The sequence below is a fragment of the Alternaria infectoria genome (genome assembly GCF_024043175.1).
Source record: "Alternaria infectoria strain BMP 0036 chromosome Unknown scaffold_2, whole genome shotgun sequence".
Classification (NCBI taxonomy): Eukaryota; Fungi; Ascomycota; class Dothideomycetes; order Pleosporales; family Pleosporaceae; genus Alternaria; species Alternaria infectoria.
The window spans coordinates 357,718-380,578 of record NW_026250691.1 but is presented as its reverse complement, the minus strand read 5'-3'; the positions used below and the strand labels follow the sequence as shown (position 1 = coordinate 380,578).

The 22,861-nt window shown below is 53.5% G+C and overlaps 6 protein-coding genes across 6 annotated transcripts; 4 read left to right on the top strand and 2 right to left on the bottom strand.

Moving 5' to 3' along the window:
• Positions 1 to 1,024: 1,024 nt before the first annotated feature.
• Positions 1,025 to 1,481, top strand: SOH1 (suppressor of hpr1; the record flags this gene model as incomplete). The annotated part of the gene is made up of 3 exons (XM_051492991.1): positions 1,025 to 1,093; positions 1,159 to 1,292; positions 1,343 to 1,481. 3 exons carry the CDS (start codon positions 1,025 to 1,027, stop codon positions 1,479 to 1,481), a joined length of 342 nt encoding a protein of 113 aa, XP_051356222.1.
• A 712-nt stretch (positions 1,482 to 2,193) lies between these two features.
• Positions 2,194 to 4,659, top strand: J4E92_001579 (uncharacterized protein; the record flags this gene model as incomplete). The annotated part of the gene is made up of 5 exons (XM_051492990.1): positions 2,194 to 2,216; positions 2,266 to 2,377; positions 2,428 to 2,586; positions 2,657 to 3,153; positions 3,201 to 4,659. The coding sequence occupies 5 exons, from the start codon at positions 2,194 to 2,196 to the stop codon at positions 4,657 to 4,659; spliced, it is 2,250 nt and encodes a 749-aa protein (XP_051356221.1).
• Positions 4,660 to 6,553: 1,894 nt separating this feature from the next.
• J4E92_001578 (uncharacterized protein) lies at positions 6,554 to 9,427 on the bottom strand (the record flags this gene model as incomplete). Its single annotated transcript, XM_051492989.1, has 1 exon — positions 6,554 to 9,427. The coding sequence occupies one exon, from the start codon at positions 9,425 to 9,427 to the stop codon at positions 6,554 to 6,556; it is 2,874 nt and encodes a 957-aa protein (XP_051356220.1).
• Positions 9,428 to 12,989: 3,562 nt separating this feature from the next.
• J4E92_001577 (uncharacterized protein) lies at positions 12,990 to 14,946 on the top strand (the record flags this gene model as incomplete). The annotated part of the gene is made up of 4 exons (XM_051492988.1): positions 12,990 to 13,626; positions 13,676 to 13,737; positions 13,784 to 14,381; positions 14,471 to 14,946. 4 exons carry the CDS (start codon positions 12,990 to 12,992, stop codon positions 14,944 to 14,946), a joined length of 1,773 nt encoding a protein of 590 aa, XP_051356219.1.
• A 2,709-nt stretch (positions 14,947 to 17,655) lies between these two features.
• On the bottom strand, positions 17,656 to 18,416 carry J4E92_001576 (uncharacterized protein; the record flags this gene model as incomplete). Its single annotated transcript, XM_051492987.1, has 2 exons — positions 17,656 to 18,150; positions 18,204 to 18,416. The coding sequence occupies 2 exons, from the start codon at positions 18,414 to 18,416 to the stop codon at positions 17,656 to 17,658; spliced, it is 708 nt and encodes a 235-aa protein (XP_051356218.1).
• A 1,169-nt stretch (positions 18,417 to 19,585) lies between these two features.
• Positions 19,586 to 20,971, top strand: J4E92_001575 (uncharacterized protein; the record flags this gene model as incomplete). Its single annotated transcript, XM_051492986.1, has 2 exons — positions 19,586 to 20,180; positions 20,229 to 20,971. 2 exons carry the CDS (start codon positions 19,586 to 19,588, stop codon positions 20,969 to 20,971), a joined length of 1,338 nt encoding a protein of 445 aa, XP_051356217.1.
• Between the last annotated feature and the right edge of the window lie 1,890 nt (positions 20,972 to 22,861).

The window sequence follows — 22,861 nt, the reverse complement described above, 5'->3', positions numbered from 1 at the left end:
ACGGCGGGCAATCCTGTTCCTGCGCGCCTCGCCTACGGCAGAAGCAGCAATAGGGGCGCGGTTTTTGCTAAGACTGGCGGTACCGATGCTGCTGTGTTTCGCGCTGAGGATAGACGGGCCCCGTTGGCGGGCAGGCGACAGGCGGGCGGGGCGCGTGTTTGATGGGCTGGTGTTTGAGGCCCGTTAGTAGTCTATGCAACGCCTATGGAATACAGGACAGCAATGCGCGGGGGCTGGGCGTGGGTGAGGGTGGTGAGAGGTGGGAAAGCAAAAGCAGGTGATGGCAATGGCAATGGCAGTGATTAATGCACAGGAGGCAGGAGGCGGGAGCAGAGGGAGTAGTAGGCCGTCGAGAGCAAGCGCGGCCTAGCTAGGCTTTTAGAGGGCGCTGGGCTGGGCCTCGTGTTTACCGCAACCGCAAAACCGTGGGTGCGTGGTTCCGTGGCGCCGTCTGTCTGTGATTCGAGCGCCCGATCACGAGCTTCCCAGAACGCTCCTGGGCAGCCACTTTGGCCCGGAAAAGACTGTCTAGACGGCAACTCAGGGTGCCAATCCGCTACGCTGTGGGGTCAAGGCCCGAGCTGCACGTGCACGGCAGCGCAGGGGCATTGGACCTCGATGTGCATCGCTTTTGCATTTGGCTGCGCTGGACGCCCTCTGTTTGTGTCGGCCGCCTGCAGAGTGCGCGCGCAGAGCATGATACACGTCTGGTAGAGGCCGCCTCAACGAATCCCAAAACACCGCCTCTCCGTAGCCAGCGCCAACAACTATCTCATCACTGCGTACATCCCACCGCCATCGTCGACGACAAGCTCATCAACCCTGCCGTCCTTGCACCTGTTTGTGCAAGTGCGTGATCCTTAGCCCGCCTCATCTACCCAACTGGATTAGCTGCCGACTCTACGCAACCTGGCAATTGCGGGGAAGACCCTGAACTGCTTTTCTTCAGCCTCAGCGTGACCTGCAAGCGCCGCTCCCATCGCGACTCTGCACCGTCAGCTGTCAAACGTCCGAGACTCCAGCCATGGCTCACGAGACGGCGCAACATGTCCCGGGCGTGGGAGGCTACTCGCGCTTTGAGCTCGAGCTCGAGGTCCGCAATTCCCCTATACTGCGTCGTCATTAGCCCCTGTTTGACCTTCATTAACACGCGCCTAGTTTGTCCAGTGCCTTGCCAATCCCGTCTATCTCAACTACCTGGCCCAGCAAAAGACGCTCGACAAGCCCGAGTTTGTCGCATACCTCGGCTACCTGCAGTACTTCAAAGACCCAAAGTACACCAGATTCTTGCAGTATGTTCGCCGCCCCTCACACCGCCTGCTTACTGACCCCGTCGGCGCAGTCACCCCGGCCCCACGCTGCGTGCACTGGAATTGCTGCAGCAGGAGCGCTTCCGCCAGGACATTCTAGCCCCAGGCCTCATGGACAGGCTCGTCATCGAGGGCCAGCGGAACGCCGTGCCCCCAGCGAAGAAAGAGTGAGCCGTGCCGAGCCAAAACATTGTCGATCATCGCGAGTTCGCTTGGTCACTGCCAAGATCTCCGACGATGCCGACATTCCCAGCCCCGGACGCAGCTGAGAACAACGAGCCAAGTTTGGTTCGATAGGCCAGAGCTCGTTCTCGTTCCTGTTGCATCCCTCGTACCAATAGTCTACGCCACACGGCGTATGCGACTTCGCGCGCCGCCATTGGCATTCAGCCGAAGATGCTGCATCGTAAACTAAATCGTTCTCTTATCCACATGCGATCCCGTTCTTAGCGAACGTAGCGTGCGATGCATTTAGAAATCTAGAAACTTACCACGAACGAAGCTATTGACTGTGTTAGACGCTATCGTCCGATGCTACACTGTACCGTTATCGTATCCGTATCATGGTTTACTGTGACGTCGTGATCTATTCCTGTTTCCTCTGGCAACCGACCAAACTCGCAGCAGACCCTGACACTGACCATAGACGCGACCTAGCAACGCGTTTGCAAGCAGCACCCTAGCTGACGCGCTTGGGACGTTCCATCCGAGTTTCCCATGGTTGCAACCAATGTTGGAAGTGCCCAGGTGATGTCTCATGTGCCACGTGACGTCGTCGGCTCGAGTTGCCCCGCCGCGCGCGATTGCATCACGGCGCCGAGCTACCAACAGGGTGCTTGGGTTGCCGACACAGTACTCACACCCCTCTTTGTAATATTCCACCATGCGCTCCGTATCTGAAGCTGAGTGCGTCATGCCGGTCCTTGCCCATGGTCCCAATTCTGACATTGCATAGAAAGCACTGGCGGCAGCTCGACGACTTCCACTCTCTGACTGACCTCAAGATCCACGTATCTGCGCACAAGGAACCCCAGATCACCGCAGGACTCCGCTCCGTCTGCTGGAAGGTGCGGTCCGACCTACCCCTCTTCCCCTCCATCGCTCACAGTAAGGTCAGATATTCCTTGTCTTCAAGACGCTTGACCGCTCGTCATGGCCTACCCATCTCAGCCATGCGCGCAAGACATACGAGTCCCTGCGATCGCACTACCTCCGTGCCATACATAATCCTGACGAATTCGAGTCTTCCGTAGACCCATTGAGCGAACTATCAGAGGTGTGTGCACCCACGACCGGCCGCCGCCATCGAGACATGTCGCTTATTGACAAGTACTAAGCGTTAAAAGTCACCATGGGTAGCCCTCCGCGCCGACGAAGAACTTCGTGCCGAGATATTCCAGGATATCGAACGATGTATGCCTGACAATGTATACTTCCGCCAGCCCGCGACGCAGACCATGATGTTGGACATACTGTTTGTGTGGTGCAAGATGCATCCTGACATAGGATATCGCCAAGGCATGCACGAGATACTTGCGCCACTGCTGTGGGTCGTGGAGAGAGATGCCATAGACGTGGCCGGCCAGAAGACTGGCGCAATGGACCACACTCTTGCCGGGATGCTTGACTCTGGGTACATTGAGCACGACACGCACATGCTTTTCTCCATCATCATGCAGACAGCCAAGTCTTTCTACGCGCCGGCCGAGACTGGATCTATAACCAAAGACACACCAATGCTTGCGCGAAGTTCTAGGATCTTTGAGGGCAATCTCCCAAAGGTGGACCCAGAACTCTATACCCATCTTGTCAAGCTTGAGATTGTGCCCCAGATTTTCCTCCTGTAAGTCACTATGCGAACTCGAGCCAAGCTTCCCTAATGTGTACCAGACGCTGGATACGCCTTCTCTTCGGACGGGAGTTCTCACTCGACGCCGTCTTCGACGTGTGGGACGCCCTGTTCGCCATAGACTCCACGCTAGAGCTTGTCGATATGATCTCATTAGCCATGCTGCTGCGCATACGGTGGGAGCTGATGGCAGCTGATACGAATGAAGCCTTTGCACTCCTTTTGCGATACCCTGAACCCGCTGCACCGCCGTACACATTCATCAAAGACGCGCTATATCTCCGTGATCACCTTACTCCACTCGGCGGGGCAGAGATTATTACACGATATGGGAAGCAAGCGCCCATTATCGAGCCTGTATCGAAACCACCTGTCCGCGAACCATCGCCGTCTCCGTCATTCGTCTCGAGCCGAACGCGACAGAGCATCGGATCGCCAAGAAGCTTTGTGACACAACAGGGCGCTGGTTTCGAGGCCTTGATACAGGGTGCGGCGAAGAATGTACTGGATCGCGGATCGCAGTGGGGTGTGGGGAAGGCTCTGCGAGATGCAGTGGGTGAAGTAAGGAAGAACGTTGAGGCTTATCAGTCAGGAGCAACCTCTGGCCAGTCGACACCGCGTTCCGGAGGGAGGGAGTTCCGGAAGCCTGGCCAACTAGGCACCTTTGGCGCCAATGGACGACCAAGTCTCGAAAGGGTACACTCGGTGAACACATTCAAGAAGATGGAAGAGCTGGATCGCAGGAATAAGAGTCTCGCTAAAATGTTAGAAGTTGCCGTCGGTGACCTCTGGGAGTACCACAGAGAGCGTGACGAAGCACAAAAGAGGAGAGAAGGCGATGAGAAAGGAAAAGAAGCTATGGAGGCACTCAGCCTTGCCATCGCGAAAGTTCAATTCGTGCAAGTTTATCTTGAAGACTCTTCTATACCGCTTCCTATCGACGAAGCAACGGAACAGGCCTCTACTGCGCAGGCTGCGATCAGCTTATCTTCTCCGCCTCCTCAATCCCCGGTGTCGCCGAAACAAACAATAGTCATACCACCCATCTCTTTGAGCACGACGTCTCCGTCGAATACCCCGTCCACCACAGCCTCTAAGAACCCTTCTCCTGTCGTTTCCCGTCCGACCTCACCACCCGCGCGTACATTATCACCCCCGTCCAAGCTTGCTTCGACCCTCTCCCCACCGTCGCGGCCACATCTTACATCCTCCAATTTCTCTTGGATGCTTGGTGAAGATTCAGCGTCTTCCAACTTTGCTTCTGGTGCCGCCCACTCCACCTTCTCATCTGACGAGAAGAGACGTATGAAGGGCAAAGGCTTCTTGTTCGGAGACGATACGGATGATGAGGGTAGCATCAAGGACGGGAAGAAAGGGAACTCTAACAGCAAAGGTGGAACGAAGAACAGCAAGAACGCCAAAGGGAAGCATGCTGCTGAGAGCGAAGTAGAAGAGGAAGTGATCGATCTTGCCAACATGGGGAAAAGAGGGGTGATTTGAACATCGACAAAGGTCCCAGTCTGTCTGCTACACTCGTGTAGGCAAACCTGAAGGCTGTGTATTCAGTCATCAATGATCTTGCTGGCTGCTTACGTTGGATCCTCACAGTACGGCTATCCCATTATTGCAGATCTCCGGTGAACCGAAGACTGAACTCAGCATCCGCGCCGGGACAGGAGTTCTGTTACGAAAGCAACAACAGCGTAACGGCATTCCTCTGCTTCAAGAACCTCATACGTCACATCATACATCCCTGGGTGTCTACAGCGTGTTCGCATCCGGTGGCATACGCGCCCGTCACGCCCCACCCGGCAAGCTCACACTAGCTCCCCACGTAACTTGCTCAAATGAGGTTACGTGCTGCGCCAATACCTCATCCAACCGCTCGAGTCGCCACCACAGTCACTACCTACAGCACTTTCTACCCATGATTCGCCAAGTAACATGCCGGCCCCGCCTAAATAGCGAACTTGGAAAAGAGCCCGACCCATAGCGCATGATCTATTGGTAAGTGCGGCTATCGGTGTCGCATCTTACCCTTCCGGAAATGGTATGTCACCGAACCTTGGAAGTCAGGGACATAAAAGGCGTGCCCCGCTTCTGCCCCTCCACCTGCTTCCTCTCCCACCAGCAAACGATCAAAGTAACAGAACGACACCACTCTTTCAACTACACAACCAACACTTTCAACCTCTCCAAACAATCATCAACATGAAGGGCGGCTGCGGAAACTCTGGATGCACTTGCGCCGACTGCGGCTGCGCTCCCGGAGCTTGCAACTGCAACTGTACGTCACCTTGCCCTCGCCCCTCAGCTAGCCCGCGTGGCGCGACTGCTGTATCTTCCACGTTGGATCGCTTTACTAACAGGTGATAGAAACTCACCCTCTCTACCACCAGCACCATCGACATGTGGCACGGCAATCTTCGATTCGACACCTGTCCTTAACACGTAACGATTTCATATCCACATACGACAAGCGACTGAAACGCCATCGACCCACACCATCATTTGAACAGCACAATACATGGACTGGAATATGGGATGCAGGAATGAGTAATAAACAAATACAAATGGCTTAGGCACATCAACTGGGACCACGTGTGCGTGCATGTCTATCGTGATACATTGTTTGACATGGAAGCCATCTTGCGAGTGTCTCCTCATTTCCACTGATCAGATAAAGCGAAGCTCTAACAGTCCCGCGCATGCACGACTCAAAAACTTCGTGTATTGCTGCCCTTTTCATCCTTTCAGTCTTTCCCATCCTATACTGTTCGGCCCTCGCCGTTTTCCACGTACGAAACATGCATGTCGCCAAGGTGAGAGAGTTTGAGCGCATTCCTGTGCATGACTTCGCCCCACTATTCGCTGCAGACGTGCGCAGTAAAGAGAAATGTCGTTTTGTAAAGCATGCTGAGTCTTCGTGGAGAAACTGAGTACGGAAGAGTAGCAGCATTATATTTCTGTTCTATTTCTCTTGTATTCGGCGTGCAGAGGAAGGAAGCATGCATAGTCAACCAGACTGTTCACTGTGGAGTCGTTGTTATGTGTCGTAACATGCCATTTTCCGTAGCCGTAAGTCTAGCAAAAGGCTTGTTGCAGCTCTACGGGATGGTCATAGATCTCAGTTGTGTGCTCATCGCACGTGCGTCACAGTCTTCTGCATTCATCGATACGTGAATACTTTAAACGCGCCTTTTCATACATCCAAAGGGAAGCGCAATAATGGCATGTATATATTTCTTATTATCCAAACAACGCAACATGAAAAAATTGGGGTATCGATACAAAAATAAGAGGCAATTCAACACCGGCTAAGCAAAAGATCCTGACAAACTCCATCTGAACGTACACATGCGTCTGAGCTGTGCAACGAGTACATAATCTGTGCCTAACAGAAACTCAGCTCGTCTTGACTATCGTCATCACTGTCTGCTACTATGCTTTTGCGTGACTTCATCCACTGCGTGCGTGGCTGAATGGACCGGCGAGCGCTTGTTCGTTTGCGGGGTGGAAGACGAGGACGAGCGGGTGTCCTGCCGAGCTCGTCGCGTTCAGATGCGTCACCATCGTCGTGGACAGTAAGAACGGTCGGAAGCGAATGACGTGTGCGAGTGCGCTCAGATGGGTGAGTGTTTGTTTGAACAGTCTTGATGCGCACGCTCTCCACCGACACCGACGAGTCCTCTGAATCATCCTGCGAGGAACTGGACGTCTCCGTGTCACTTTCGCTGACCTCAAGTGCTGGCTCCGCATAGATGGGTCGTCTCAGATTGCGCAGTCCGCTTTCAAGGGATGTTCTGGAACGTTGGGTGCGCAGTCGAGCAGCAGATGCATGGGACTCCTGTTTCGGACGCCGAGACCGCCTGGGACCGACGTGCTTCTCTTCAGGAAGCTCAGAGTAGTACCTGAATGGTGGGGTATCGGGGAGTGTTATATGCATTCGCTTCATGGATATGACGACCTTTGGCGATGGTGCGCGAGTTCGTTTTCCGAGTGACGATGTGGAAACCCGCGGTCTCTTCTTTATAGGTGACGACTGTGGAATTTGGTTGTCGTCGTAGTCGAGAGCCGTGACTTCCCACACTGGGGTGTCTGGTATGCCACTCGGAAGGCCATCCTCGAAATCAGATGCTTCTGTCTTCTCATCTTCAGACTGTGCTGGAGTTGGCAAGAGCTCCAATGCTCGAATTGGCTCTTTGATCTGGCGCTTGATGTTCTGTTTTGCGAATGGTGTGCAAGTAACCCATTCGCCAATGCCCTCCTCCCATCTAAAGCCACCACCGACCGTGGGCGACTCGTTCTTCTGTGGTGATTGCATGATGACTAGGCGTCCTTGCGTATGCATCATTTTCTCGATGTTGCGTACGTAGGCCATGTGCTCAGCATCACCAGTGCCATGGGCAAAGTCTCTAGCTGATTCCAGTGCGAGTCGCTTCAGTGTCCATAGCTTGTGGGGTAGTCTACAACCAGAGCTCGACGTCAGCGCTGTGACAAGTCGCTGTAGTTGGTCGAACCCATCGTCCTTCCAGATGCGCCCCGTACCGCGTGCGGTTGAAGAGATCAAGGCTGGAATAGTTGCGAATATTGATGCAAGGTTGACGATATTTGATGAATATTGGTTGATCACCCAATTGACAAGTCCAATAGAGGTGGAGGAATCGAGTGAGGCTTTGCCCGGATTCTCAGAGCCTCCAAGATGCACCAGATACGATGCGAAGATGATCCAGAGAGCGCGCTGAGCCATGAGCTGAACATCATCCGACTCGGGCGCAAGAAGCTTCAGCTCATCCCTGATGTCTTCACGGGCAGATAAAGCGAAGACAACCGAGTCTAACACCGATGCGACTCTCCGTACGATCTCTTTTCCTGCGGGATCGTCGCGACTATTGTTGACCAAAGCAATGCTGCACAAGACAGTGAGTAGGCTCGAGAAGGTAGTGTCTAGCGCGCGTCGAAGCTCCTCTCGAGACGACGGTACGAATCGTCTTGACAAAGATCCAGTGACTTCATCTTCTAGAAGTCGTGCATCCGGCAATCCCATACTTGCAAGGGTGACCGTTTCGAAAAACCGGGAAGCACTTGCAAGCGTCCGACGGTCGTTCTCGGTGATCGTTCGAACAAGTCGGTCCCAGACCGGGCGCATGGAGTCTGTCGCGAGCCATTCGAGAGGTAGAAGTTCGAACGCCACCATGTGTTCTAGCAGATCGTAGAGCAGGCGATAGCGTCCTGTGTGGTGGACAAAGCTCTTCACGGAATACAGGTAGGGCGACTTTTGAGGGTCAAACAGGTCCGCTCGCGTGTTGATGGGTATAGACACAGACTCCAGGAGTGGTGCATATGCTAACAGCAACCTCTCAGCTTCATCCCAAGCGGAGGAGTTCAGACAATGCGTAACGAGAACCAGCATGTTGTCTAGGCCAAGCACCTCATCTGTCACAGCATCGCACACCAGTGTCGTGGCATGCGCCCGGACAACGCATTTGAAAGGCCGCCAACCGTGGCCATGCTCTTGCTCGAACTGTGTTTCGAGGTGTTCGTAGATCTCATTCGCAATGTCCCTCTCCTCCTCCCCGTCTTCTTCCAGCTTGTCCAGTTTGGCGAAATGCTCTTCGAGTTCGATGTAGGCCGGGAGCCTTCTCAAGCAAGCGCCCATGAGCGACCTTGTGCCCTTCCATTTGGCTTCACCGCCCGTTGTAGTCGATTGCAGGATGTTCGCGTAGGCTTCGGATAGTCCCTGGGTGAGCTTGCGGATCTCGCCAGGTACACGTGTCGCGGGCGGATTCATCGGAGCCAGAAGGGGGCCCTTGATCTTGGAGTATTTGCGCAGCGGCGAGATTGGTATCTGTGGGCTGCTGTGCAACTGTCCGCCCATCCTCGAGATCAGAGGCGTAAACGCGATCTCGCCCGGCCGAGAGACATTGTCCCTGCCCGTGCCAGAACCATTTCTCTGCAACGCCGGCGCTCTTCCTCGACCACGGCCACCATACGTTGTCTTCTTGCCCGTCCCTGCCTTCGCGCCTGGCCGCCAGTCTGGGTCTCTAGCCTTCTCGAAGCCTCGAGGCTTGTTCGCTGGGCGGGTGAAGTTGGTCGTCTTCTGGGGAGAGCCTTTGACCGCAAAAGCAGAGGAGGCATTGCGCGATTCGGCGCTGACAGTACGTGGTCGCTCAAGCTCTTTGCGCAGCTTCGCGAGTTTGGACGAGAGCGGGCGCAGCAGGCGGTTGCATCGTGAAGTCGTCCATGGCAGCGTGTCGTCGGTCGACATCACAGTAAATATGTCGTCTAATGCATATAGAAGCAATACGCGCAGGTGAATAATCGTGATACGTTATGCCAATGCTATGTTGTCGTGTCGATGTTTGTTTGTTTGACCAACATCGGCAGTCGGCGTTAAGGGTCCAGACGCGCTGCTGTCTCCGCGTCCAAACACTGCTTTCACTCGCGCAGCACCATTTCCGCACACATGTTCAACAGTCATGCAACTGGTCGTCTACCACAATGCAATCGCGCGCGCTGTGCACTCCAGATGAAATTCCATTGGAAAACGGATGTTCGGACTCGATGTACTCCTATGCTCACTCTATCCCATTGATACGCGCACCTAGTAAGCCAACCTTGCACAGTGGCGACCGTGGATCACAGATGCTTATCATCGTACAATTTGCTGTACAGCTGGGTGGAAGACATGTGATGTCACAATGAGTGGAGGTAGCCACCCGTGCAGAGCTCCGGTGAGTCGGAAACACAATTGAAGATATGCTTTGTCTCCAAGCCTCGGGGCTGCGTGGAAGACATGTCTCCCGCATGTAGATTGTCTTTCCTCGGGGCGTGAGGCATCCGAGCTTCATTCTCCTGGCTGTATGCTAATCACAGGTCGGAGTATACTACTTATATCTTCGTGTCATCCTGTTGGGTCCCCGGGGTTATATAGAGGCCCAGGAATGTAGTACGCGCCGGAAGCAGATGTGCAGTCAGACTCGCGTTCTGAGACAGCTGGCCCCCGACGCGATAAGCCTGCCCCTACAACGTGGCGGATGCCTCTGTCTCTGTAAACACCACACCAGACGCTCGCTGGAGCCACACCTGCCCACACCCGCATAAGCGTTATCCGAGTATTCTAGCGGCAATGTTTGCTTCTGACGTCGAAAGATGCGGCGCGGTTCCTGTCAGTCAGATTCGCGTGCTCGTCGATCCAGGAACCGATCCGCATCGGAAGGATTTCGTGCATACTAGGGCACGTCATCCTACTGGCCGGTAAGCGAAATAGTGAGCAGCGAGCAAAACGAATGCGGAGATTAAGAACTGCGCATTGAGTCTTAGGGTGGTCAAAACGCTGCTCAACATTGCATTAGCAGTGGTAAGAAATAACTCATCAAGCTGGTTGCTAGGCTGTGCTCATTCATCAACGACTGGCAGATCGCGATGAGGGGTGCGGAAGTCCAAACACACAGCGCCTGCTCCGAATCGCGTGACTATCGATAGCTGCGAACGTTTACGCTAGGTCCACCTCAGCGCTTGCGTAGTCGTGTCGCATGTCAGACGCTGCGGAGTGATTGTAACGTTGGGAAGTGATTGCCTTTCAGTGAAGGAAGATGAAAGGTGCCTGTCCTTGAAACGTCGTCCTGGGGATCGTTGACGACGTTTCGACATCGTGGGGCCTAGATGGACCTCGTCATCTGTTTGAAACAACGGCAATCTGACAGTTTCTCAGCGGTCGCCGTGACAAGCCTGGGTCTGCCTGGCGGTGACAGCGGCGAGAGGGAACGTGAAGCTGTCACATGTGATCTGTCCCGCGACTCGAGCGGGGTATGGATGCACGTCTGTCTTTGACTCGTATTTTACAGCGGCTGTACTATAGAGTGTTCCGAACCAAGGCATCCTCGAAGCCATCAAACGCAAAGGAATTACTTTTGCCATCTTGGGTGATGTACGAAGACGTACGACGGGTACAGGCTAAAGTGTCAGGACGAACGTCCGTAGGTCCCAGCCGTTCGTGTTGAGGACTCTGAACGCATTGTGGCGTCGTCGGTGAATTTGCCGTGGAGCATAGCAGCTGCTCTAAGATGGGGGCGTTGAGCACGCGTAATTTGTAGAAGTAGTCGACAGCAGGTTGCGATAACAGCTGATATGGCTGGTGCTACCGCATGCGCACTCATTCTCAACAGCCAGGTAGCACACGGCGGTGATTGCGTGAAGGATCTAGAATCGCATCCGTAGTACGAGCAGTCCCAGCACTTGTGGATCGTGGTGCTGCCCCAAACCATGTGGAGAAACAATTACTCCCCGAACCCAGAGCTCGCGTCAAATTGCCTGCGAATCTAGAGTCCTTCAGCATGTGTAGGGTTGCTGAGACAGGGCGGCCCGATATGGAGTGACAGCTCCCAAGGACTGGGCTACCGGGCAGAGGTCAAAACAGACGGTTGGAGCTTCCGCAAGACGGGACAAATGAAACAACCAGTCATGCATTGCATGGGGCGCCACGGCATGATGCCAGCGGGCATGAATTGTTTGAGGTGATGCTCACCCAAGCGCCCCAGTGAGCCTCGGTCCCAGTGGTAGTCAGCGGTCGATTCTGCACGCTGGCTGACTGCAGTATGTTTAGTGGGCATGTACTTGGTTTGTACTGAGACGGAGGCCGATCATGGCAGCAGTCTCCACTGGAATGGCATAAGTCAGGGCACTTGATAGAACTACAGTATTGGCGAGCCAGCGGGGAGGTGTGCCGGGCGAAGAAGTGGGCCAAGACGAGGCGTTGCGGAGACGGTCTTCGTCGTCGCGGACAGATGATGAAGGGCCGTTGCAGGCTGGGGCGTAGCGGGGTGAATGGATGCCAAGGGAGTGTTGCAGGAGCAGCGGGTGGTGGATCCCTGTTTGGCGTGCCGCTTGTCGTTCAGCAAACCAAGCCCGCGGCCATGTGTTGTTTTGAAGCGTCCAGGCCTCGATGACGCAAAGTGTGGTGAAAGTCGCGGTGGGTGCGTGGATTTGTTCGGAGCGATGAAACGCCCTGTCGCCTAGGGCCTCGCGTGTGGCGTGGGACCCCCCGTTTCATCGCCCGGTCCCCGAATAGCAGGCTGCGCTGCGGCGGCCAGGCGGAGCGCGACAGGCACCCCCCTGGTTGCTGGCGTCAGGCACTCCCTCCAATCCTGCATCAGAGGCCGCGATAATCAAACTCACGCATTGCTCCCCTTCTACCCACACGCCCGCTCTTGCGTAGCCTTCTTCTTCCCTTTACCTCCACACTCGCTCACCACACGTCACTCTTTTATCGCCTCGGTCCCCCTTGGCACTTACTTTCTCTTCGTCGCTCCGCGTGCTAGTCGTCGCCTCCCCGCCGGCTCTTTGCAATATATCCCCTGGTTGGCGATTTTCCCTCGAGGCCCTATCACCGCAGCCCATTCCGCCTGCATAACGGCTACATACCATCAGCTGCCTTGTTTGCTTTATCCCTGTTGATTAACTCGCCCAATCTGGATTATCTGGATTCTGTCAATACCGCCGGCGACGTCAACTGAGCCTGCATTGCGCCTGCCGTTCACCCTGGCCTCCTGCGCCTGAACCCAGCCCGCCCAATCTACTATAGTGAAGCCGGTCACGACGCACGACCACATCATCGCCACGATCCGAGTGAATCTCTAGCCTACTCACGCATCACCGATTCGGAACAAGTGCCGTTGTGCTTCTTCCCACCTACCCCCGTCTGTCGTTTGCTGGCCAAGACAGAGTCCACTCTCTCAACCCTACCGTCCTGGATCCTTAAAGCACACCTTCTAGACCGCGTCCCCCTCCCCTAGGACTCCTACCCGTCACCTACCGCTCCATCAACGACAATGTCTCTCCTCCAAACTATGGGTGGTTTCTCCAAGCGTGCGGGTCATGAAGAGGAAGACCCGACTGCTGGTCTTGAGAACCTCGACGTCCAGCACTACCTCGGATACATCTGGTGGATCATTGTTGTCGTCTTCTTCATGTACCAAGTCATCCTCTTCTTCGTCCGTTACATCCGCACCGTCACGTGCTTGAACAACGAAACCCAACGATACTTCGCCATCCCCAACAGGACCTACGCAGCTTTCAAGAAGCACTGCCTCGATGCGCCTCTGTTCCGCACCCGTCACCACCGCGAATTCAAGCTCTCTTCCGCCATTGGTGTTGGAACCCTGCCCAGCCGTCTGCAAAGCTTCTTCCTTGTCGGCTACTTTGCCGTCAACGTAGGCTTCTGTGTATGGAAGATCGACTACAGCAGCTTCTCAGCCGGAGCCGGTGAACTTCTCAGCCGCTCCGGTATCATGGCTGTCATCAACATGATCCCCTTGTTCCTACTTGCTGGTCGCAACAACCCCATCATTAAGCTTACCGGTATCTCGTTCGACACCATGAACCTCATCCACCGTTGGTTCGGACGGATCGTAATCCTTGAGGCCATCGCCCACACCGTATGCTGGATCGCCAACAAGGTCCACACCAGTAAGCTTGCCCGGTCAGACATAACATTGCGATGCTAACAAATTTGCAGAGGGCTGGGGTGCCGTACAAGCCTCCATCACTGGAAGCGAGTTCATCATGACAGGTTTCATCGTAAGTCGTGTACCAAGCCAGTACCAACAACGTCTAACATCCACAGGGAACCGTCGCATTCGTCTTCCTCCTGATTCAGTCTCCGTCCCCAGTGCGTCACTCCTTCTACGAGGTTTTCCTGCACGGCCACATTGTCGGTGCTGCTATCGCGCTCGGCGCCGTATGGGTCCACCTCAAGGAGCGCCCGCAACAGTTCATGCTCTACGGCGTACTCGCGCTCTGGGTCATGGAGCGAACCTGGAGATTCGTTCGCCTCGTCACGCGCAACGTTGGAAACGGTGGTACCGGTTGCGATGTTGAAGTTCTCCCCGGAGACGCCCTTCGTGTAACCGTCCGCATGGCTCGCCCATGGAGGTTCCGCCCCGGCCAGCACGCCTACCTGTACATTCCTTCCGTCGGACTCTGGACCAACCATCCCTTCTCTGTCGCTTGGAGTGAGGAAGAGGAAGATCTTACTATTGCCTCGTCCGTCGCCGATGAGAAGGGTCTTCCCATGAACCGCCAAGACATCCTCGAGCACCACAAGACTAGCATGTCTTTCATTATTCGCCGACGAACTGGTTTTACCGACAAGCTGTTCAAAAAAGCCGACCTCTCTGCTTCCGGCAGATTCTCCACTTCGGCATATGTCGAGGGCCCATATGGTAAGTACCGAAGCTTGTTTTTCCCCGGACTTTTAACTATCGCTTATATTAATCCAATCTACATAACCCATGCTAACATCATATGACAGGCGGTGAAGACCTAAGCTCTTATGGAACTGTCATGCTGTGGGCTGCTGGTATCGGTATCACTCACCAAGTCCCCCACGTTCGTGATATCGTTGCTGGTTACGCCAACGGAACTGTTGCCACCCGCCGACTCACACTCGTCTGGATCATCCAATCGCCCGAGCACTTGGAATGGATCCGTACATGGATGACACAAATCTTGTCCATGCCACGCCGCCGCGAGATCCTGAAGATTCTGCTCTTCGTCACTCGCCCTCGCAGCACCAAGGAGATCCACTCGCCCTCTTCCAGTGTCCAGATGTTCCCTGGTCGCCCCAACGTCCAAGCCTTGGTCGATCAGGAGATGCAAGAGGGTATTGGTGCTGCCTGTGTCAGCACCTGCGGTACTGGTGGATTGGCGGATGAGCTCCGTCGCTCCGTCCGCAATCGCGAGTCCCAGTGGAACGTCGACTTCCGCGAGGAGTCTTTCTCGTGGTAAACGTATCCTCCCTATTCATCTCTGGTCTCGTCACATGGGTATACCCTTCGTCCATTGATCTCTAGCCTTGCAATCTATCATGTTTGGAAGGACCAATGTTGGATCTAATGAGGACATGCTTGCATCTACTACTTCGCTGTATACATTACTTTTCTTTTCTTTACCGCATCATCGCTTGATTTGGTCTCCTTTTACACTCCTTGTATCTTATCCTGTGGAGCAGGCACGAAGACAAAATATTCATGTGGTCGGGCGCGCCTTCGGGCTAACTATCAATGTTATCACGTCACCACAACGGTTCTTTCACGAGCACGGCGATGCTTGTTTGGTGTTCAAGGCGTCTACTTTGACTGATGGTGTACATATCTCTATCACCTCAGAATTGATGACAAGTCAACAACGTTTCGATTTTCATCGCTCTTTCCTGACATGGCATACCCTGATCCTAGTAGTGAGTTGCATTAGCGTTATCGTTAGAAAGTGAATCTCATGCCCCTGCTGCGATTCGGACACCTGTTGCACACCCTGACACACAACATGCGTATATCGACGGGACGATACTGCATCAGCAACATCTTCCATCCGCCTTCGCTCGACGGCTGGCTGTGAGCAACCTGATCCTGCCGCAGCCCAACGACTACGACGCGCGTCCGCCGAGCGAACAAACTCCTCCATCACGAACGCTTATCTGAAACCCTCGTATAGAATCGATTCCGCGTACTCTTATTCGGTATCTTCTTATGATACCTCAGCGACCATAGGCCTCCGGCGCTTGCCACCCGCGCGCTGTGCATTTCTAGTGCGCCTTCCCGTGTACGGGAGCGCTGGGAGATACAACGGCCCGGTTGTTTCAAAGCGCCTCATCTGTACTCAACAAGTCGCTGTAGTTCATCCATAGGCATCGATGCTGGCGCGCCTTCATGCTGCACTGCACAACGCTCCTCCAGTCGCTGTAGCTCTACAGCAATCCGGACGATGTGAGGAGATCCGAAGGTGCGCGAACACCAGATCGCGGCTGAATACCGTGCATGAAAAGAACGGAAGGCTTGCAGCTGAGCAAACGGATATGTCGATCGTCCTTCAAGTCTGGACAAGACTTCCGCGTCGCGATGCTTGTAGATGTACATCGTGCTGACGGAGTACGTATGTTGGTCTGCACTGCTTACGTATGGGCAGTGTCAACTCCGTTGACTGGACCTCAACAAACGCCATGATTTCAGAGATACGTAGTTCATGATGCCAGAGAGGTATCCGAGCAAGTCCAGCGTGCAGCTGGCGGGGGTAATAGATCCCGATCTTTAGCTGGTGTAGCTGCAGCCACCTGTGACCGGATATTTCACCAAAACGTACTACCAACTCGCATCACCACGGTATCGGACAGTTACGTACCTTTGCATCTTCCTCAGAAGGATCCGGAGCAACACATCGACCCTGTAGACGTTTGCGCAATTACTCCCACGTTATGTTGTCACCTCGCATTGATCTCATGGGCATTGCAGCTAGATCCACCACATTCCATTCGTAATCACAGTCTTCAAACAATTCAGATCTCGAACAGTGGATTCTTTACTCCTAGACTTTCAACGATCGCAAACAATCCCTGTATGCGTCCGGACTTCGTCATACCGGACTAAAGTCGAAAGCTGTATCTCGTACACAAAAGAGCTGGTAGAAGTATGATTGGAAGAACTGACTTACCCGTCTTGGAAACATATCATAACACACCTGCTATCACTACACCTCCTCAGCAACCGGCTCTTTATCAAACCCCGCCTCTAGTCCCTCATCGACTCACACAGCTCCTTCAGGATCCAGACCTGACCTTCAACACGAGCCGTCCTGCATGTTCAACGTCCGCATTCCCCATCCGTGCACCTCCCGAGCCTCTACATGTGCAGATAACGTTTCCACCAACCACGACCATACTGCTGCGCCTCGGAAAATTTATCACGTCTTTGTCAGATGCTCGTGATAATTGACGTTCGTATGACGCTTGGCTAATATTGAAGGATTGCCCACGAGGATGAAGAACAGAGCAGGGGCCTTGGTCGCTTAGCCGGTCAACCCGCAACGAATGCTGTCGAGGTCCAGAGCTTCTGCCTACTTACACACCGCACATCAAACGAATCATCCATTACCGTCCTTCAAATCACAACCCATGAACATCATTCATGTGCGACACACGGCAAATGAAGAAAACACCCCGTCGCCATCTGTGCGTCCCCGCTGCATGCGAATATACGCCGTGCTCGCGCACGGATGGGGCAATGCAATATAAGAAGAGCCGGCGCGAGCAGGTTTCTTGCTACCTGGCTCAAGAAAATGCTCCGTCGCTACCACTATTTGAGAAAACGGTTATCGCGTGCGCGGGGCGGGGTTGCTTCATTTAATCCTGATAACACGCGCATGACGTTGTGGGGTGAGGTAGATTGCTCTGCTGAAGCGAGGTTTGTTGGACGGGGGGAGTGTTGCGGTAGCGAAGACACGTGGTGGGTGTGGCTGATGGATGGGGTTGATGTGATAGGGAGTGATTTTATGATTCTGAAGTTACTGAGATTGCGTAATTCGTAGTGTTGGGCATTTCACTTGATAAGCTCTAGTCGACTGCGGACGAAGACCGTGGATACGAGTGACACTATCGCTGTAGCAGTTGTCCGACCCAAAGGAAACTTCCTGGAATCATTCCTTCGTCGCGTCTTTTCGTGTGCATCAAACTGCTTCCGGGCTCTCATGCGTAGCAGCGTCCTCCATGTCGAATCTCCTTTGTATTCCCTCCCAGCCTTTCCTCACCACTTCCGCCATAACGCGACCCATACTGCCTTCCTTCCCCAGCGTTTCCATTGCCTCCTCCACGCTCACGAGATGACTCTCATACGTGACTTCCAGCTCATCTACCCCCGTGTTCTCATGATGTCTTGGCTCGTATCCCTCAGGTTCTTGTTTTATCCTTTCGCGTAGAGAGAGGTTCTGAGGGTATGCTGGTGGCGGTTTGTATACTGCGCCGGCTTCCGTCTCAAGCAGGGTCTCGAGGTTTGGAGGAAGCGTCTCGGCGATGTACCAGTAGATTATGTATTGTCGCGTACCGAGAGGCATGAGTTGCATAGAGACTGGTTCGGCAGTCTGTGGGGAAGCGTGGACGCGTGGGTGGGCTTGCGGCTGCCGATGTACGGTGGGTAGAGGGAGAAGACGGTTACGGTAGCCCGACTGTTCATGCGATTAGTACGCATTCCGCTGCAAGGATTTGTTTTCTCGCGTACTTCTTCATATCCTTCTCTTTCTGCGCCCGTGCCGCTCTCCTCGCCGGCGTCGCGTCTGCCCTTGGGAAGGAAGTAGAACTTTCGTCCTCGATGAACGCAACTGCATATCACCACACGACTCGTCGCGAGGTGAAAGATCGCGACGCCGCCTCCGACCACAAACTGATTGCTGTCGTAGTGCGCGGTGTATATCTCAGTCTTGCTTGTAGACATTGTCGGTCTTGGTTGTTGAGGCTGAGGAGTGTATGTCTTGGATGGAAGGAAGCCACACATGGGAATTGCGGAAGTAGCTCCTGCTTGAAGGGCGGCCTTCAGGTTATAGCGCTGTTACCTTGCGCCAGCGAGCGGCGTCTTTGGTGTGTGACGGCCATGATGGATGCTGTCATGGTAGGTGCCTAAGATACGTGCGTCGAATTGAAGGAGAGGTATGGTGGGGCTAGTGACGTTTGGCTGTACATGTGGGAGTAGCCCCGCGCTTTAGCGCGATCGTACAATCTCTGTTTGTTTCGTGTATATGTATGGAAAATTTGGCTTGCTCTCCATCAGCAGTACAACTGGCCTAATGGCCCAATGGCAAGGCGCTTGACTACGATTCGCTCGATATCAAGAGATTCCAGGTTGTAAGTAGCTCCCAGAGCCCACGTTCGAATACCGTCGCTAACGCCAAGAAAAGCGACCCCTGGTTAGGTCACACAGCAGCTCGCAAGAGCATTCTTTTTTTTGTCTTTGCAGGACACGCATAGGCGCAACTTCTTTTTGTTTGCCTGCCTGCTGCCTGTATGAAAGGATGTGGTAGGCAGAGGCTCTTTTTGCTTAGCTCTGCTCGTACCTAGCGCGCATTTGATGGAACACCAAACTCTATCAATGTAGAAGCAGGCACGACGTCATAAAGCTCAGAAGTGGTCCTTCTACTTTTTCCAGCTTTCTCGCGAGCCTGGTTTAATAACTCACAACATGAGTCTACTCTCACTCCCTTCAAATTGTGTACCATAGCAGCGCCCCGCAGAACCAAGAACCGCACGGAGCATGATTCGTAATTTTATCAGTATACCCGGAGTGAGGGGAAGGCGGATACGTACCATGTCGCACTCCTTGGCGGCGAGACCAGATCAGGAAGCTGGTGATATCCAAGGTACCTCAACGTCTCGGCGTCTTCTTGGCTGCCGTTGAACGACACTCCGCATACTCGTTATGAAGCAAGCGCCGGATGTCATGGCGATATCTCTATGCGAAACTGCGATATGAACTCGAACCGTTGCATCATCATTTGCTTGGCCTTCATCGCACGATAAGGTTCTGACAGCATCCATGGATGGGTATATAATATCTTCGGATTGACCGCGGAGGCTTCTTGTCAGCACTGAACTCGACTCTTGTGCATCATGAAGTGGACGAAAGTGTTGCTCGCCGCTCAATTGGCTGCAGCGTCTCCCTTCCAGCCTCGTGACAGCTCTGTGACGCGCAGTGCTAAAGCCAGCTACGATGGCTACCACGTCTATTCAGTCACCCCGTCTTCTGCTGACGAGGCTCGTGATCTCGGGAAGCGCTTCTCCCAATACCACACTCATCCCATTCGCGACACCCTGTCCATCGCTATTCCACCCGAAGAGGTCGACTCCTTCAACGCTCTGGGTCTGAAGGCTCGCCTTGTCAATTCTGACTTGGGCCACTACATACGCGCGACTGATAAGGAAGTCGTATACAAAAGGGGCCTACACAAGCGTGGAGAGTTGCCAGATCTCTCATGGTTTGACACCTATCGTCCGTATGCCGACCATCTCCAATACTGGGACGATCTAGTCAAGGCATTCCCCAAGAACTCGAAAAAGTTTCCAATTGGACAAAGCTACGAGAACCGGACCATCTGGGCGTTCCATCTTCATGGAGACGAGAAGAAAGGGTACGGAAAGCAAGAAGAGAAGCCAGTCATCCTTTGGCATGCGACAGTCCATGCCCGAGAGTGGATATCGACCATGGGTAAGATGGTGCATCGCTACTCATGTGAACATTAGCTAATCGAAATAGTGATTGAGTACCTGGCCTACCAACTGATCGACGGTTATAAGAAGGGTGATGCCAATGTGACCACCTTCCTGGACTACTACGACTTCTACCTGGTTCCCTTTCACAACCCCGATGGCTTCTTGTACACGCAAACCAACGACCGTCTATGGCGCAAGAACCGTCAGCCACGCCCAAACATCAACACTACCTGCCTTGGTACTGACGGCAACCGCAACTGGAAGTACGAGTGGGATGCTGAGCCACCAGAGGGTGGGTCAACACCTGATCCTTGTGGCCAGACATACCGCGGAGAAGCACCAGGTGACACGCCTGAAAACCAAGCCATGGACAGTCTCTCAGCCCAACTAGCGCAGACAGGCGCTGGTATTCGGTCATTCATCGACTTCCACTCGTACGGCCAGCTCATTCTCACTCCTTATGGCTTCTCGTGCGACCCGCTCCCGGAGACCCTTCCTCGCATGCTTGAGGTTGCTGATGGTACTGCGAACGCCATCATGGCTGCTAGCACAAAGAACAGCACGTACGAGTTCGGTCCTGGATGTCAGATTCTTTACTTCTCAACCGGTAACTCGAGAGACCACCACTATGCTGTGCATGGCGCGAACCACTCGTGGACGATGGAGCTGAGTCCTCAAGATCAAGCAGGTGGCGGCTTTGTTCTGCCGCCAGAACTCATCTGGCCGGTCGTGAAAGAGCAATGGGCTGGACAGCAGTGGCTGTTGAACGACGTGTGGGTAGACTAGTTGTAGGTGCCGGAGTGTCCCACTTAGCCACAGTGATAAGATAACTATTGGGATCTAAACGATGTACTCAATCTATTCAGGATGCGACGACCGCCGTATTATCAGAACCTCTAGTTCAACAACGTCATGATATGAAGGTCTGCCACATTTCTCACCAGGCCATACGCGTCGACGAAACTTGATCACTAGCCTGCGACACCACAAAACGCGGCAGCTACATGCCATTCACAATGAGCCTATGTGGGAAAGCCAAATCGAAGTAGTCAATATGTATTTCAACTCTCTCGACGCTGATTTCAGCTTCACTACCAGCCGCCTCGGTAAATCTTTTGACGAATGGATCACTTTTCCAAGTCCGTCCAATGTATGTCTAGCCAATAATTGTTCCTTCGAACACTCTCGCAATGGCCGCTTCGCAAACGCTGCCGCCGTTCGATACTGTTTGTCCGACGCATGAATGAGAAGAGAACAAATGACCATTGTAAAAGGCACGATTGGTCCCATAAACCTCAATCCCCGCGTTTCTGAACGTAGTATAGTAGTTGACGCGGTTTGAGATGATTCAAGTGTTGCTATCACGCTGGCATCGAGACAGCGGAGTTGTGAGTCTTCACTGTGACCTCTGCAGACTCTGAAGTTATTGCTGCCAATTCATTGACTGGTTGTACCTGTCGATGAGTGTGTGATAACCCTTCATGGGAATGCCTTCCGAGAGAAAGTGGCGCAATAGATCGCATAAGACAGCAGACATCCTTTCCGTATCATGCTACTCACAGTCGCGGAGATTCATGACGGGGGTAGCGTATGGATGAAGAAAGAGCTTGAATTCTGTACTATGAGCTCATCACGTAGTGGCTTCGTGACTATACAGTTCTAGAGCTCAGAAGATAACAGAATAACTATATGTGTAGAGAGAGAAAGTCTTCTTGCTTTAGTGTAAAGAGAATGGGATGTAGAAGCATAAGTGATACATTGGTCGATGAGCTGCGGAGACTTGGTACTGTCTAACAATCGCGGAACAGGTCCCTACATAGGAATCCGTCTAGTGTGTTGCGTGGCATCCAAGCCTTGGGTGTGTGGGCCTTGCTCGGAGAATACTTCCAAAGAGTATGCGACGATTGCCCTGGCCCTCTGTCTTCCCACCCTGGAGCCGATCCAGCACCCTGATACTCGCGGAGTATGACCAGTGGACGCAGCGAATGAGCATGAAGGATATCCACAGTGCTTCCCACACCTACTATGCATGTAGGATGATAGCGTTTCCGGCAAAGTCTACTCACCTCGATCAAGAGAAATCCTAGACACCGTGAAGCCTACAATGACGCTACATCCGCTCATTTGCGTATTGTTGTTCTCATGTAGGCCTCAGGCTTACTCGCCATTCCCTTGTACGAAGTGTCCTCTCCATCTAAATCAAGAAGTGCTTCTCCCTTGTCCTGTTATATTGTATGGGTACGCGCGATCGCAGTGAGGGGGAGCGGGGTTGTAGGGTTGGAACGTTTCGTTTCGGATGCGTGGTGGAAAGTCGTGGCTCGGTGTCGTAAATGTGGGCGAGTGAGCCTAGAGAACGATGTAGCGATAGCTTCTTGAAGTCTTAGAACCCTTGACATTAGCCATCGTGATTTGTGCATCATACTATACGAGATCCTGCTAATGGTGTGAAGAGACCAGCCCAAAGTGGTGAATATATCGAATACGGCGAGGGTTACATCCTACTGCGTATGTTTATGTCCTTCCGATGCACATGACCTCGCCTCATAGAAGGAGAAATCTGAACAGGTCTGCAGCCTACATTGGGGTAAAACCTTGCAAAGTAGGTGAGCCAATATCAACGTAGGCTCCAGGCTGTTCAGATTTGCTCCCTCCTTGAATAAGGCGGCCTGTGCAAAC